Consider the following 17,691-nt stretch of genomic DNA (forward strand, 5'->3'; position numbering starts at 1 on the left):
ATTCTCGCATAAAAGAGCTTCCTCAATTTCCCTTAAACTCATTCCTTCCTCTCTATCTGAAACTTAATGGCCGACTGGAGTGGCCGTGCAGTTCTAGGCACTACAGTCTGGAGTCGAGCGACCGCTACGGTCGCAGGTTCGAATCCTGCCTCGGGCATGGATGTGTGTTATGTCCTTAGGTTAGTTAGGTTTAATTAGTTCTAAGTTCTAGGTGACTGATGACCTCAGAAGTTAAGTTGCATAGTGCTCAGAGCCATTTGAGTCATTTTGAAACTTAATGACCTCCTCCTGATTGCAGACTTTCCAGACTACATTACATCTATATGACTTTTTACTAGAAGCAATATTCACCTTGTTACCTGAATACATATTTTGCCAAATCTGCCTTAAAACTACTTGCATTTGACTATTGTTGCTAACATTATCATAGTGATCACTAGCTACCTTCAATATTTTGTCACTAATTAAGTTCTTTCTCTTATTTCTACTAAAGCAAGTGGACACAAAATGACTGAAATCTACTGGCAAGAACAAACTATCATGTACTTCCCCATCTACCATAACACCATCATCTAAACCCACAATTGAACTCCTATCGTCATTTTCCATCAAACTTTCACTTTTAATCTTGACATAAATCTCTCCATCTAATTTGTCACACGGTGAAGTACTATCAACGTCACAAAATTATTATTAGCATCATAATCTCATACATACTCAGCATATCCATTATTATCCTCTGCACAAATATCATCATCAACATCATCGTCATTCAGGTAATCCCCTGTACTCTCTTCTTCCCTCCCAAGTGCATCACTCTTTGTGCATCTTCAACTTCAGCACCAGTAGGTTCATTCAGCATACCTACATCAGAATTATCCCTTAATCTCACTAAACAATATTAATCAGAATTCACATCATTAGTATCATTACACATCACTTCATTACTGTTAATACACTGAACAAACAAATTTGCAAAATATAGCTACTAAGCTCTAATTCTGATTTCTTCTTACTTTTCTCTTCTTCTTTCATTTCACCCAGATTACCTTCACAAAATTCTTCACCAAATTCTATTTTATTCATTGTATGTGATGTGCTTGTATGTCCATTCCGACCTGTCTGGTTGAAATTATCTCTGCTTCTTCTGAAATTGCTGTTAACCTAATTTCGATACTTACTTCTCCTTGCCTCAAGCTGACCACTCCCCCTTGATGCAAACATAGTTTTCCAGGTTGTACCTTCTATTTTCAGGGCTCCAATTACTAAAATTCCTGTCATGATTACTGTTATACTGGCTATTCCTTCACTCATGACCTCTGTCTTCATTATGCCTATTATTTCCTGTGTTTACTACCAACACTAGTGCAAAAGTTCTTAGTGATTAAATTTTCACCTATTTCGGAAACCTTCGATCATAAATTGGAAATATTACTGAAAAATGCATCTACTTTGCTTGTGACTTCTGAAAAATTTTTGTTAACTGTTTCAGTTACTTCATCTACCCTTTGGTTTAAAGCCGAGCTCTTGTTTTTAATAACAGTATGCAGTGTATTATTGACTTTTTATTTTTTATTAATCTCATCTAGTAAGCTATTTCAAATGTCTGGATCTGTATTTTCAACTTTATCTAACCTCATATTGAACTCTTTGTGATCTGTGTACAAATTAGTAACCTCATTTACAATAATTTTGGTTTCCTCTACAGTGCTGTCGACAGTTATCTGAATTTGGACAGCATCTTTATGAACAAGTTTTAGGGCTTTCTCTTGCTCGTGTACATTCTTTTCTAATTGATCTAGCTTTTGCCCTTGTTTATCCAGTTTTTTTATGTAATTTAACAATATTATAAAAGGAAAGTTGCTACTCACCATATAGCAGAGATGCTGAGTCACTAATAGGCACAACAAAAAACTGTCACAAATAAGTTTTCTTCTTTTTGTTGTGCCTATCTGCAATTCAGCATCTCCACTATATGGTTAGTATCAGCTTTCCTTTCATAATATTGTTACATTTCATCCTGGATTTTCAGTTATTTGATTTTTATTTAATTTAATTATTCCTCTACATTGTTGTCACGAAGTGGGTCTGATTAAATTGGCAAGTCTATCAAATATGCTTCCACCTTTACTGCTTATTGTCTCACATTCATCCAGCCCTCAAATTGATCAAGTGCTACTGTTTTTGTCTTAATCAGCTTCCTCTTTTGACTCATTATCGCTAACATGGTCGACATGAATACTATGGACACCGTTAATTAATTGCTGTATCACTGGTACCACCTTGTCCTCCTCCTCCTCCTCTACTGTGGACAACATTTTCTGCATTTACTCTTTTTCAAACTACAAAATGAGATCTAATTAGTCACTCAACATAAAATCAAAAAATAATGATGTCATTCTACCCTCCAAACACTTTACACACCAGTAAAAAAAAATTGTTGAGACACCTTGGCATAGATGATAATGCAACTCAGTCACAAGATGATAAAGGCTGCTGTACTCACAGTCAAATTCTGCATCGAATTTGTCCAAAACAATTGTTCGTCTTTGCATCTTTATTCACAATCTTCTTTTGCCCAAATTTCATACCAGTCTCAATGTATTTCCTTTCGGTTTGTCAGAATACACGTGTAACTTAAACCTATGTGAGCACTTTTTTGGCCAGAGTTTTATGTCAATCCCAGCTCCTCCTCCAGATGAAAAGTTCCTCTCCATTTTCAGAATCATTGGCACTATGAGTCGACCTGCTTCCATTGCTGTGAAAAAGGTAATTGATTTCCTGGTGGTACAACCTCTGGCCAGGCAGTCAGTTGTATGCCATTAATTTGTGCTACACATACTGTTTTTATAGTTTCCAAGATTTTTTATTCATATCTTGAGATTGTTACAATGGAATAAAGAAAACCCATCACACCACTGTGCAGCTGTTATACCTCCACCCCTAAACAATGAACCAAGTCTTCCTATGCCACCTTCAAAGATCTCCATCCAAAAGAGAGCATCTCTTATTTTTACTAAACTCATTTACATGGTGGCCACTTTGAAATGTCTCGAGAAACTGGCTTAAGTCAGTGATCTCACAGGGTCTGTATATACATGTTTTGCAATAATGTCATTTATTTTTCTTTTTGACACAGCAAGTTAACAAAATACATTTGATTTAGGCAGTGTCAGTCGCAAAATATAGCTCCGCCAGGTATCAGGTCAACTTAAACTTGAAATAAATGTACCATATAGATGAAATAGATGTACCATATTTCGCAGATACAGTATTTCACATAACCTATGGATTATACTTCTCAATTTGGAATTATCATAACAAGACTCAAAATATACTTTTAATTTAAAGTGAGTGAGAATCTGCTACCTATTATGTTTCAGCACATTCTTCTAAAAATACTCGTATTATACAGTCTTCACCCAAAATTAATAAAAATCATTGAACTAACTGTAACCAATAAAAATCCCAAGGTTCAAGGAAATTGTGAAATCTTTCACAAGAAAAACCAGTCTTAGACTGCCGGTAAGTGGTGGATTATCCCCACTGCTTTTCAATGTAGCTCTTGCTTACATTATGAAGATTTGGCAAAAAGCAAACCCACCTAAAATCAAAAGTGGAACAAAATGCTCAATAAGAACAAATTTTGTGAGATTTTGGGTTTATGGTTTAACTCTATTAGCTCTTGACATGGAATTACTTCAGGCCCAGATTATCAGTCTCCAAAAAATTGTCTTTAAATTAGATTTACAAGTACCCTTCAAGAAACTGAGATCATGCACATGGAACTCCTATGTATAAGTCCCCATAAACAATCAAAAATTAACATAGTTCTTCAGTTCAAATACCTTGGAGAAATCATCAAGAACAACCTGTATGAGAAAGAAACTTGGAAAAATAGAACTGGAAAATGAAAAAAAAAATCTAAATTTGTCAACATATAATAATAAATGCTTGTCAATAGGTACTAAGCTCCAACACTACGTAACCACAACTCTACCAGGAGTCGCTTATGCTTGTGAAACTCTGTTCCAAGAAAGAAGAACTGATCATCTCCTCAAAACTGAAAGAATAACCATGAGAACTTGCATAAATAAAGAATGTCAGGTCAAAGTGACACCAATGAAACTGTCTATCAAGAGAGTGACCTAGTCACAAGCTCAATGTAGAAGAAAAGAATCTCTTATTTCTTTCACATCTTACTAATGCAAGGAAACTGGGTTTTACAACAAATTGTGGTGGGAAATTGTAGTAACATAACAAAGGACATCCAAAATTCAATAGATCTTAAAGCAACTGGAGTCCAGGTAACAAATGCAGAGAACAAGGATGAAATTAATACTCTTCTTAAGAGCCACAGATTTTCCATAGAAACAACACACAGAAGTGCCATAGAGATTATGGTGAAGGGTAAAGAAACAATATAAAGATAAGGTAACAAGAGAATCTTTGGAATTAGAAAGAGGGCTAGAAGAAAAAAAAGAAAGCAAATAAATAATTGTGTAACAGTATGGAAGTGACAAGTGAAGTAAGCTAAGCTAAACAGATGAGACTAAAGCAGGAGTAATTAATGCTAATTGAGGCTATCTGGGGACAAAGAAAATGGTATAGGTTATAAAACAAGTTCCCATCTTTCAAGTTCTGGAATAGTAGCAGTGATAGAAAGGATCCATACTGCCCCTCTAGGGACCTGGTCACCAAGGATTGAAAAACACAAAGAGCTATTGTAGATGACACAGAGGGAATTCTAGCCACAGGTTGAAGGACAACTTGAGGAATTGATATCCCTAGTGGATAAGTTGGTTATGTAATCAATGTATTGGGAGAAGGGAAGTTTGCATTCACACTCTTTGTAGTTGGGTTCAGAGGTCAAAGTGTGTTAAGATGGCCCGAGAAATCTAGATTATTTAAGGCACTGATGAATTGCACAGCTTGAAACTCAGAAGTCTAGATTACCCATTGGAAAGATGCTGTAAATATTCATCATAGAAGAGATTCAAAAGCCCTAAACTACAAGAAGACTGAGTATAACCAACATGCAAAATTGTTGTTGAGAGTGAAATTATTCTGCTTCCCATGGATGCACTGCTGATCTGTTTGTATGTGAATTTTTCAGGAAGTACTTTGAGAGCACTTGGCATCTCAGAATTGGCAGAATTATGTGGGGAAGGGATCCTGTATGAAATATTTAGTAAATTTGTCAAAGTGTAGTTTAGTTTTTTCAGTACTTTAATTACTTTTCTGATATAAGCATCATCTTGTCTTTTCTGCATTTTTATTCACTATAAGACCTCCAAAAAATTCATACATTCTTACCTTCTCCTTCCGTCTGCTAAGGATCCCTTGATCTGGGATTCTGGGCAGCTTTTCCAAACTCTCCTCAATTCCTCAACCTCTCCAGTCCTCCTCTCTTACTTCCCCTTCAACCCTCATCTGGCAAGGGGGGGAGCCACTGGCTTCAAAAACTTGCAGATTTAAACACCTTTATATGTGTGTTCTCCTGATAATACACTCCTGGAAATTGAAATAAGAACACCGTGAATTCATTGTCCCAGGAAGGGGAAACTTTATTGACATATTCCTGGGGTCAGATACATCACATGATCACACTGACAGAACCACAGGCACATAGACACAGGCAACAGAGCATGCACAATGTCGGCACTAGTACAGTGTATATCCACCTTTCGCAGCAATGCAGGCTGCTATTCTCCCATGGAGACGATCGTAGAGATGCTGGATGTAGTCCTGTGGAACGGCTTGCCATGCCATTTCCACCTGGCGCCTCAGTTGGACCAGCGTTCGTGCTGGACGTGCAGACTGCGTGAGACGACGCTTCATCCAGTCCCAAACATGCTCAATGGGGGACAGATCCGGAGATCTTGCTGGCCAGGGTAGTTGACTTACACCTTCTAGAGCACGTTGGGTGGCACGGGATACATGCGGACGTGCATTGTCCTGTTGGAACAGCAAGTTCCCTTGCCGGTCTAGGAATGGTAGAACGATGGGTTCGATGACAGTTTGGATGTACCGTGCACTATTCAGTGTCCCCTCGACGATCACCAGTGGTGTACGGCCAGTGTAGGAGATCGCTCCCCACACCATGATGCCGGGTGTTGGCCCTGTGTGCCTCGGTCGTATGCAGTCCTGATTGTGGCGCTCACCTGCACGGCGCCAAACGCGCATACGACCATCATTGGCACCAAGGCAGAAGCGACTCTCATCGCTGAAGACGACACGTCTCCATTCGTCCCTCCATTCACACCTGTCGCGACACCACTGGAGGCGGGCTGCACGATGTTGGGGCGTGAGCGGAAGACGGCCTAACGGTGTGCGGGACCATAGCCCAGCTTCATGGAGACGGTTGCGAATGGTCCTCGCCGATACCCCAGGAGCAACAGTGTCCCTAATTTGCTGGGAAGTGGCGGTGCGGTCCCCTACGGCACTGCGTAGAATCCTACGGTCTTGGCGTGCATCCGTGCGTCGCTGCGGTCAGGTCCCAGGTCGACGGGCACGTGCACCTTCCGCCGACCACTGGCGACAACATCGATGTACTGTGGAGACCTCACGCCCCACGTGTTGAGCAATTCGGCGGTACGTCCACCCGGCCTCCTGCATGCCCACTATACGCCCTCGCTCAAAGTCCGTCAACTGCACATACGGTTCACGTCCACGCTGTCGCGGCATGCTACCAGTGTTAAAGACTGCGATGGAGCTCCGTATGCCACGGCAAACTGGCTGACACTGACGGCGGCGGTGCACAAATGCTGCGCAGCTAGCGCCATTCGACGGCCAACACCGCGGTTCCTGGTGTGTCCGCTGTGCCGTGCGTGTGATCTTTGCTTGTACAGCCCTCTCGCAGTGTCCGGAGCAAGTATGGTGGGTCTGACACACCGGTGTCAATGTGTTCTTTTTTCCATTTCCAGGAGTGTAGTTAGTGAGTCCATGTTTTTATCTATCAATTACGTTATACTTTCAAAAATTGATTATTTCCAATGATATGCATTCACTCTGAAACACTTTGTTCTATATTTTAAGAATTATCTATCTTACAGTCTTGGGCTATGTAGGAAGCAAATATTTTGCGATGGAGGATTCTTAATTAAATGTACTATCACTTTTGTGAGTGCTTTTGCATTCAAAAACTACCAAGATGAGCTAGTGTGCAGTTTGGCGTGTCTGATCATGGTGGCTCAGCCTAAGTTGAATGATACTGCAGAAAAATAAATACTGCTCTGAACTGGAACCCATTAAAAGGCTTCTTCAGTAAGGATATGAGATCATATACTTCATTGCCAACTTGGTTAATGCCCTTGTAATCAAGAAGAGGGTTACGTGTGAGAGCACACAGACTTACCATGTGATCTGAAGCTTTTGTTGCATCATGGCTACAAAGTTCCTACTCCTTTAACATTCGTATTCTGTTACCTATATGTTACAAAATACAGTGGTGAACACTGTGTCATAAGCCAGAGAGTTTGGGATCTATGTTCCCAACTCTGCTGTTTCCCAGTTTCAGTGACATGAGTTGCCCCTTCAGCACGCGTTTGGATGTTGTCATTGTCTGTTATAATTTGTGTGTGTTAGATTAATTCCTCCTTTAATCTGAACTAGCCTCCAATCTCCTTCCTCAAATTTCCTTTTTTGTGCACACATTGTTTTTCACTTACCGTATTTATTCGAATCTAAGCAGCACTCAAATCTAAGCCGCACCTGAAAAATGAGACCCGAAATAAAGGAAAAAAAAAATTTCCCGAATCTAAGCCGTACCTGAAATTTGAGACTCGAAATTCAAGGGGAGAGAGAAGTTTTAGGCCACACCTCCAAATCGAAACAAAGTTGGTCCATTGTAATATGAGACACAATTTAGTTCGAATGAATGACAATACACCTACAGTAGTTTGGTTCGAGTCGTAAGCTTAGCAGTTAAGCTTTACCAGGTAGCCATTGCTATGCATCAGGCGCTCCGTTTGTATTTATAAGCATACCCTTTCTTTTTCACGTGCTTCGTCTGGTTTGAATCGACTGCTTATTTTGCTTTGATCTGATAAGTGCCATTTTCTTTGTAATAGGTGTTTACGTCACTCTACGCTGAAAATGCATTACTGTACTGTGTCATGCATTGTTTGCCGCATTCTGATAGTGCGTGTTTACGGCCTGTCGCCGCTCACGGCATGGCTTGCTTTTGTGCACGCTAAAGCTGCTTACAATTAAGAAAAAAAAAGAGCGGAATTGTCTCATTAGCGAAACAATGGCAAGAGACTGCTATTTGTTGTTACTTACACTGCTGCTTTCTTTGATAATGATCAACAAGAACCAAATAATAGACCGCGTATGATAGAACATGTTCTGAACGAGAGTTAGGTGAAAATTTTTCTCCGTTTGAAAATCTTTGCGGCCGCTTCTTTAGTACATCAAATTCTACACAGAAATTAGAGTAATCTTAGATTTAAAAATCTAGTCAGTTGCCGTGCTTCATTTCTGACTGTATCACTACTAGGCAAAAGAATAATACAAATATAAACATGACACGATACGTATATTTTTCTGCGTTTTCTGTTGTCTCACTCTAGTTTCGTAGTTTATTAGGCAGATAGGATTTAAATGAGATAGCAGCAAACACGAAAGAATACATGGCAAAATGTTTATATTCGTATTATTCTTATGGTAAAGAGAATACTGCATGTGATTCACATTTCATCAGGTTCCTATTAGCAACCATCTCGTCTCACAGGTAGGAAAAAATTCAGAACGTAGAGTTAGCCATATTGACAAACATCCCAAACAGTCTTGCCAGTCGGATTTTCGTAGTACATTGAATTTCTGCAACATCTGAAGATGAACAATACGGAGTTTGTATTTACTTCGTTGGATAATGTACGAAAATGTAGTGGTCGAAACTCGGAGCGCAGAAAGAAAAGCTCGTTTACCACTTTTTTTTAAAATTTATTTACTGATGCAGAGGTTTTGGCGCCAGTATTTATCTTTGTGCCTACAAAGCATGCCTGTGTAGCGCTACATGTATTCGACGGCAGAAGTTAGTGGCGGCACCTACCAACATTTTTCAGAACTTCCGCTTGCTTTGCACTCGATTCTAAGCCGCAGGCAGTTTTTTGGATTACAAAAACAGGAAAAAAAGTGCGGCTTAGATTCGAGTAAATACGGTAGCCTGTTTTTATTTTTGTCAGATTCTCTTTGTTGCTTTCCTACAACTTTTTCTCTCATTTATTTTACTTTTCTGCTTTCATTACATTTCTGTGGCATATGTTTACATTTGTATACAGTTGCTTGCCAATGTATTCTCACCTTGAACCTACGTATGTGTTCGATATCGAATTGCATATCATGCAGTCTGAAACTTGGTTTTTAGGTCATTGTTTTCTAACATTCCTTTTCTGCCCCATGTTATCCTACACTTTTCACGTGAGCTTGTCATGTTGCTAACAAGAATTTCATTCCTTTACTACCTATCATCAGATAATTTGTAGAATATAGAGGGATTCTCACTTTTTTTTAATGGGAGATGTGATAGTATTAGAGACTTTGCACCAATGTTCGTAACTTGTGCTCAGTGAATATTTTATTTACTTAAGGTATATTGCCCCAGAACATAATTCTGTAAGACAACAGGAAGTTAAAATGTGCAAAATAGCTTACAATGTTGTCTTTAGGTCAGCACAGTGAAGGATGAAGATGCTGGATACTCTGATATGTAGTTCAGAAGAAGACAAGACTAAAAAGTACCTTGTTTAAATCATTTTGCAGTTGCTTTTGATCATCTGATGACTGTGAGATGGGAAATGACAGCCCCATCTGCAAACAATCTAAGATGACCATCTCCTAATTAATTTACATAGATTAGGAACAGCAGAGGGCCTATAACACTTCCTTGGGGAATGCTGGATATCACTTCTGGTTTACTCTATGACTGCTTGTTACTTATATTTTCAATTGTGACCTTTCTGACAAGAAATCACAAATCCAGTTGTACAACTAAGCTCTGTAAGCATGCAGTTTGATCAGAAGGGAGCAGTGTCAAAAGCCTTCTGAAAATCTAGAAAAACTGAATCAGTTTGAAATCCCCCGTCAGTAACACTCATTACTTATGTGAATAAAGAGCGAGTTACATTTGACATTAATGTTATTTTCTGAAGCTGTATTGACTACTTGTTAATAAATCATTTTCTCTGAGGAAATTCATAAAGTTTGAACGCAGTATATGTTTCAAAATTCTACTTCAAATCCATGATAAGACAGGTCTGCAATGAAGCAGATTACTCCTATTTTTGTTTTGAGTATCGGCATGATCTGTGCAACTTTCCATTCTTTAAGTCAGATCTTTTGTTGAGCAAATAGCTGTATATTACTGCGAAGTATGGAGCTATTGTATCAGTGTACCCTGAAAGAAACCTATCTTGTATACAGTCTGGAGCAGAGGCCTTGCCTTTATTAAGTGATTTAAGAAAGTGCTTTGCTACACCGAGGGTATCTACTTCTAAGGTACTCGTGTTGGCAGTTGTTCTTGACTCGAAGTCTATAATATTTACTTCATCTTCTTTGGTGAAGGAATTGCAGAAAACCTTGTTCAGTAATTCAGTTTTAGTGGCACTGTTATCAGTAGCATTATCATTGCTATCACACAGTGTAGGTACTGATTGTGTCTTACCATTGGTGTACTTGATATAAACCCAGAATCTCTGGATTTTCTGCCAAATTTTGAGCTCGACTTTTGTTGTGGAAACTATTAAAAGAATCTCACATTGAAGTCTGCACTCAAGTTCAAACTTCAGTAAAACATCATCATTCTTGGTGATTTTGTGTTCTTTTAAATTTGACATTTTTTATTGCTTCTGCAACAGTGTTCTGTACTGTTTTGTGTACCAAGGGGATCAGTACCATCTCTTACAAATTTATTTGGTGTACATATCCCAAAACAAAAAGTTTCAAACTAAGCTTCTGGGTTGTGTAGATTCCATTTTAGCTTTTTATGCAGCTGGACATCACTGAGTTGTTCATAGGGTTTTCATTTATTGAGGAAGTATTACTAGATAGCCACAATATGGAACTCTCGTAATTGTGAATTGATTGTGCATTGTGAACTAGCAGAAAACTTATGAAAATGAATGTGTTAACAAATATGCCTGTTGCCACTTTTGACTAAATTAATTATGCAGATTTTGAGCTTAATTTTTATCATTTAGTAATTTGTTACCTTCTTTTTTGCAGTATGCATACTTCAAGCAGATGACTCATGCCGCAATGGTGATACAGAATGGGTTTCGATCATATTGCGAGCACAAGCGTTTTAAGAAAAGTCAGGAAGCTGCTGTTTGCATACAAAACTACTACCGCAATTACAGGGAGCAGGGGGGGAGAGGGAGTCGTGAGAGCACACCTAGTGCAACAAGCAGCAGCCTCAAGTAAGTCTGCTCCCTCCCTCCAGCCTGCTTCACTGTGGTGGCGCTGTGGTAGTATGTGTATTTCTGTGGTGGGTTCAAACCAACTTACTTGTCTAGTACCTCAGACGCATGCATGTCTATCCAAATTTTCTTACACTAACTGATTGGTAGCATGAAATTTTTAACTAGATGCTCACAAATGTAAGTAGCAGATTTAGTTACAGTAGTTTGAAAAAAGTGCTTCTTAATTTCATTTATTAAGTGTACTGGCTAATGTCTGTTGTAATGTTGTTTGTGATGGTTTATGAATGATTCATGGATTTGCAGAATGAGGTAGCTGCACAAAGCTCAAACCCAAAGAATGTAGGTAAGTTTAGAGCAGCAATTTCAGAGCATTGTGCATAAAAAAGACAGTTAAAAAGCTAATTTTGAGGATAAATCCTCAAATAACAGAGTAACAAGAGTAAAAATCAGAATTTCATAGCCTTATACTCTTGAATGGTATGGATCATCAATTAAACATAATAGAAGGAGATGTGAAATATCACAGTAAGCAACTGATCAACTGAATGATTGATTTGGGGAAGGTGACTAAACAGAGAGGTCATTGGTCCCATCAATAAGGGAAGGATGGGAAAGAAAGTCGGCAGTGCCCTTTCAAAGGAACCATTCTAGCATTTGCCAAAAATGATTTAGGGAAATCACAGGAAACCTAAATCAGGATGGCCGGATGTGGGTTTGAACCATCGTCCTCCCGAATGGAAGTCCAGTGTGCTAACCACTGCGCCCCCTCACTCGGTAGTAAGCGACTGATTGGGCAAGAATGAATTCTGTAACTGTAGAATGATAATCTTGAGAACAACAGTGGTCTGTGCTATTCTATGCCAGTATATATATTTATTGAAAAAACAGTGATTAATGTACTGGGCAGACAAATTCAGAGTGAAAATAAATATTCATTATGTGATACTGTAAGCATGAATTTAAAAATAAATAACAGTGAAAGTCAAATAACATCTACTTGATTGTTATTATGTAACTTGCTGATTACCAGTCATTAGTCAGTTATTTACTTATCAGTTCTTTTATATTTGTTTTTACAAACCACTTCCTTCTCACACCCACCCCCACTCCTAGTGGTGATAGACGTGTCTTGCACCACATTGATATTATGTGTACTAAGCATCATTAAAAATTTTCCATGAATGTTAGAGTTATGGTTACAAGTCACCCTCTTCCATCCTCTTCCTACCCTTGTGACTAGGGATGTCCTGTATCTGCAGCAATTTTATTTTTTTCCAGGTAGTTAAGTCATACTCATTGATGCTACAGTGGCATATCCAAAATCAAGGGTGTACCCAGCAAGGGGTAGGGGAAGGTTGCTACACTCACTCCCTCTCCCTAGGGAAAATAATCTCAAGCCAAACTTGCATTCTTCCCCACTAAACAGACAGATAAATCAATTTGAAGAATGCTAGAACATACAATGGATACTGGCTAGTAGCAAGTGTACTCAGAGCTGTTTATCACAAATACCAGAACTGTTTAGTCATTCACTATGAAACTAACAGGAATCACTCCTCCCTTTACACCTCTGTCCCCAAATCTCTCCCCTCTTTACTTACCAATTACGATCCTCAAAGTAAGAGATCATTTGTTCCAGAGTTATAAAATTACAAGTGTTCACCCCATTCCTCATAGATAGGGTTGCTAGATGTATCCTCAAAATACTTTTTTTTTCTAGATAACAAGTTTATGTGTATTAAGTTTGATTGAAATTTCTTTACATGTCCCAAGGTATGCAACATGTCATCCTCTACCCTCCCTTACCTCAACCTCATTGCTAGAACTGCAGTAGGTGGTCTAGTCTCAAAGTAGAAATTCTCAGAACATTTATCCAATATTGACACCTGGTTGGGAGTGGAGTAGCAAGTAACTTTGGCTGGAGCACAAGCCCTCATGAGCGAGGCGAGACGATATACCCGTAGTGGAAGGGAAAGTGGTGAAGTATGGTAATGAATGGACTGCAATGAAAACTGCAGGTGTGACAAGCAGACATTTAATGAATTCATTATTTCATCATAGTAACATATTCATTTTTTAAACTTGTTTACAAACATTGTATTATCATAGTATCAGAAATTAGCCATAGTTTTCATTCATTGAGCGTGTTCTAGGTGGAAAAAAAGTTTTGTCCGCTACAGTCATACTTAATTTATGGAGTTAGTTCATGATTTTGATTTCAATGAATATTCATTAAGATGTGACTCTTTGGCACTGAACATAATGCACAGAACCCCATGAATCCCCTTCAGCTGCTATGGGAGGTTAAAAATAGTGTTAATAAACATTTTTATGTCAGATACTGATCTTACTACTTCCTTTTATCTACTTAACATAATGAAGTAATTTTTTTCAGAACTAGAAAGCAAGGAAGAAAGTGAAGAGGTAAAAATTATGATGATTCTTGTGATAATGATCTCAAGCTGAAAATTGGAAGACAGAAAATAAGAAACATTATTGAATTTTTTATGACAACAAAGGAATACTTTATCTGAATCTTTCAGCAATATTTACTTTATGTTATACCTGTCATTTTAACTTTATTGTAATGTGGCATCTTGTGATGCTCCCGAACTTTTGTCCTTAAGTGACTCTTCTAGCTTTGTGTGGAATGGAGATTACTTACTCAAGTAAAATGATGATGAAAGAAAAGCATCAGTTTTTATAATTTTAGCACGACACTGTTAATGAACTGTAAGAGGTGGAAACATCAAATTAGACACTCTTATTTGGGGGGGGGGGGGGGGGGGGAACTGACACAAATTCCTAATACAACTGAACAGCTATTAGCTTGAAATGATCCTTGCTGGAATTATTATGGCTTATTCCGGATCCATTCAGAAGGATGTACATTCTTGCACTAACATTTGTAGAAGATTCTCATTTGTTTTCACAGGACTGTGACAAATGACAGTCAAGTGTCAGTAAGTCTTTGAGCTCCACAAGCACAGTGGTAGCTCACAGGCTCATTATGTCAGATGTCAGTCATTGGCTCTTGTCCCATTGCACCTTGTACTGAGCTTGATGGCTGCTAGTATATATCAAGGCAGCAGTGAGCTTCCAAGTGAACCTAATGGCTGAGATTACTTGCTCTGTCTCGTCTTATTTTTTCCCTCCGTAATATGTCGTCTGTTTATCAGTTTTGGTTAAGATTGCTCCAGACAATGTAGAATTTGCTTTATCTGTCACCTCCACCTCTATGCATTAAATGTCATCGGGACTGTCACTAATCAGTTTAATGACCCCCTAAGGGTAATCCTTTTTTGAACTAGATTACACAGTTCTCCCCCCTCCCCTTCTCTCTCTCTCTCTCTCTCTCTCTCTCTCTCTCTCTCTCTATCTATCTATCTATCTATCTATCTCACACACACCTACCCACCCCCCACCCTCTCCTGGTCCCCATCCCTCCCTTCCTCTCCTTTACCACTACATGGTGGTGGCTGGGTGTACAGTACCAGTGTTGTGTTTTGGTAGATAGGCTTGATTGGGGGTAGGACTCACACCTAGTGAGTATGTGGCTGGTGACCACGGGGTCCCGAACAGGGTCCTGGCATTGCTTCCACTTACTTATGCCAGGCTCCTCACTTTTATCTTTCTTATTTGGTCACCCTCAGCCAACTCTTGTTCTTTTCCGGCTCTGACGCTATTAGGTTTCGAGGGCTAGGGGTCTTTCATTTCCAACCTATACTTTTACTGAGCCAAATATCTCCCGGGATAAGGAGATTACCTTCTATCAAGTGCCAACGGCCTTCTAGGAGGGCGGATGAGCAGCTAGAAGGAAGGGCACTCTCTTGCCCTTGGGGTGGGAAACTGCTCCTAAAGGTGGAGGAGCCACAAGATGGCCAACGGCGTAGAATGGAGAATGGAACGGGAAACCACTCCATTAAAGACCCAGTGGGTATCCCAAGTATCAATAGCTTATGATGAAAAGCTCTTTGGTTAAATTCTCCGGGGGTAAAATAGTGCCCCATTAGGATCTCCGGGCGGGGACAACTAAAGAGATACTGAAATCCAAAAGCATTAATGTAAGAAGGATAGCAACATGGAACGTCAACTCACTTCTTAAATGTGGTAAACTGGAAAACTTGAAAATGGAAATGAAACAAATGGATATTGATGTACAGGGAGTCTCAGAAATGAGATGGCCAAACGCTGGTGACTTTTGGTCAGGGGATTACAGAATCATGCACACTGGAACAGCACAAGACAATCCCAGGATTGCAGGAGTGGGAATTATCCTCAATAAAGAGGAGATATGAATGCCGTTATTGGGGAAGGTGAAGAAGAGGGTGTGGCAGGGAATTTTGGATTAGGATTAAGAAATGAAAGAGGGGATAAACTGGTAGAATTCTGCCAAAGAAATAAACTTTGCATTACAAATACCTTATTTAATCATCATCCAAGAAGAATATATACTTGGAAAATGCCTGGTGACGGTAACAGATATCAAATTGACTTCATATTAGTGAAGCAAAGATTTAAAAACAAAGTTAAGGACAGCAGATCATATCCAGGATGTGATGTGGAAAGTGACCACATACTTGTTATGATGACAACTGAACTAAAATTCAAGAACATTAAAAAAAGAAGTACATGTAAATGGGATTTGACAAACCTGAAAAATGAAAATACACTGAAGCACTATCAACTAGAAACAGACAAGAAAACAAATACAGAGGGCTGCAATGACATCCAAAGCAGCTGGGAAAAAATAAAAACTGGTATTTTCGAAGCAGCAGAAGAAGTAATAGGAAAAGAAAGGACAGAGAAAAGGAAGGAATGGATCACCAATGACCTACTAAATCTGATGGAAGAAAGAAGGAAATTAAAAAAAAATCTGTGAGGAGGGAAGACCAAGAGAAATACAAGAGTCTGGAAAACAGAATCAACAGAGAGGCAAAACAAGCAAGATAAAAATACCTTGATGATCTCTGTATTTCAGTTGAGAACAGCATGAGAATGGGAAATATTGACAAGGCCTATAAATGTGTGAGACATTTCTTTGGAGACAGAGAAACAAGTGTAGGGCTGTTCAGATGGCTCTGAGCACTATGCGACTTAACTTCTGAGGTCATCAGTCGCCTAGAACTTAGAACTAATGTAACCTAACTAACCTAAGGACATCAAACACATCCATGCCCAAGGCAGGATTCGAACCTGCGACCGTAGCGGTCGCTCGGCTCCAGACTGTAGCGCCTAGAACCGCACAGCCACTTTGACCGGCTGTAGGGCTGTGGTGGATGAAAATGGCAATATGTTTTATGACGATGATGAAGTTGAAAGAAGATGGAAACAATATTTAGGAAAACTGTACAGTGGACCAGAACTGTCTGAAAACATCATGGAAGAAGAAACAGAAGTAGATGCACACAACATAGGTGAACCTATATTAAAGGAAGAGTTTGAACTAGCTCTGAAAAAATTGAAAAACAACAAATTGCCTGGTATAGTCAATATCCCAGCTGAACTTCTGAAATCTGGAGGCGCAAAACTGAATCAGGAGTTGTATAATCTTGTTTTCAACATAATGAGATTTTCACTCTGCAGCGGAGTGTGCGCTGATATGAAACTTCCTGGCAGATTAAAACTGTGTGCCCGACCGAGACTCGAACTCGGGACCTTTGCCTTTCGCGGGCAAGTGCTCTACCAACTGAGCTACCGAAGCACGACTCACGCCCGGTACTCACAGCTTTACTTCTGCCAGTACCTCGTCTCCTACCTTCCAAACTTTACAGAAGCTCTCCTGCGAACCTTGCAGAACTAGCACTCCTGAAAGAAAGGATATTGCGGAGACATGGCTTAGCCACAGCCTGGGGGATGTTTCCAGAATGAGATTTTCACTCTGCAGCGGAGTGTGCGCTGATATGAAACTTCCTGGCAGATTAAAACTGTGTGCCCGACCGAGACTCGAACTCGGGACCTTTGCCTTTCGCGGGCAAGTGCTCTACCAACTGAGCTACCGAAGCACGACTCACGCCCGGTACTCACAGCTTTACTTCTGCCAGTACCTCGTCTCCTACCTTCCAAACTTTACAGAAGCTCTCCTGCGAACCTTGCAGAACTAGCACTCCTGAAAGAAAGGATATTGCAGAGACATGGCTTAGCCACAGCCTGGGGGATGTTTCCAGAATGAGATTTTCACTCTGCAGCGGAGTGTGCGCTGATATGAAACTTCCTGGCAGATTAAAACTGTGTGCCCGACCGAGACTCGAACTCGGGACCTTTGCCT

General features: G+C 39.6%; 1 protein-coding gene across 1 annotated transcript in view; it reads left to right on the forward strand.

Annotated features, from left to right (window-relative positions):
- The window catches only part of LOC124606343 (calmodulin-binding transcription activator 1), a 943,657-nt gene that overhangs the window by 836,230 nt on the left and 89,736 nt on the right, over window positions 1–17,691 (forward strand). The window contains exon 25 of the mRNA XM_047138326.1: window positions 11,227–11,420. Within this exon, the coding sequence (XP_046994282.1) occupies window positions 11,227–11,420 (194 nt within the window). The remainder of the gene's footprint in view (window positions 1–11,226; window positions 11,421–17,691) is intronic.

Source organism: Schistocerca americana, chromosome 3, assembly GCF_021461395.2.
Source record: "Schistocerca americana isolate TAMUIC-IGC-003095 chromosome 3, iqSchAmer2.1, whole genome shotgun sequence".
Taxonomy (NCBI): domain Eukaryota; kingdom Metazoa; phylum Arthropoda; class Insecta; order Orthoptera; family Acrididae; genus Schistocerca; species Schistocerca americana.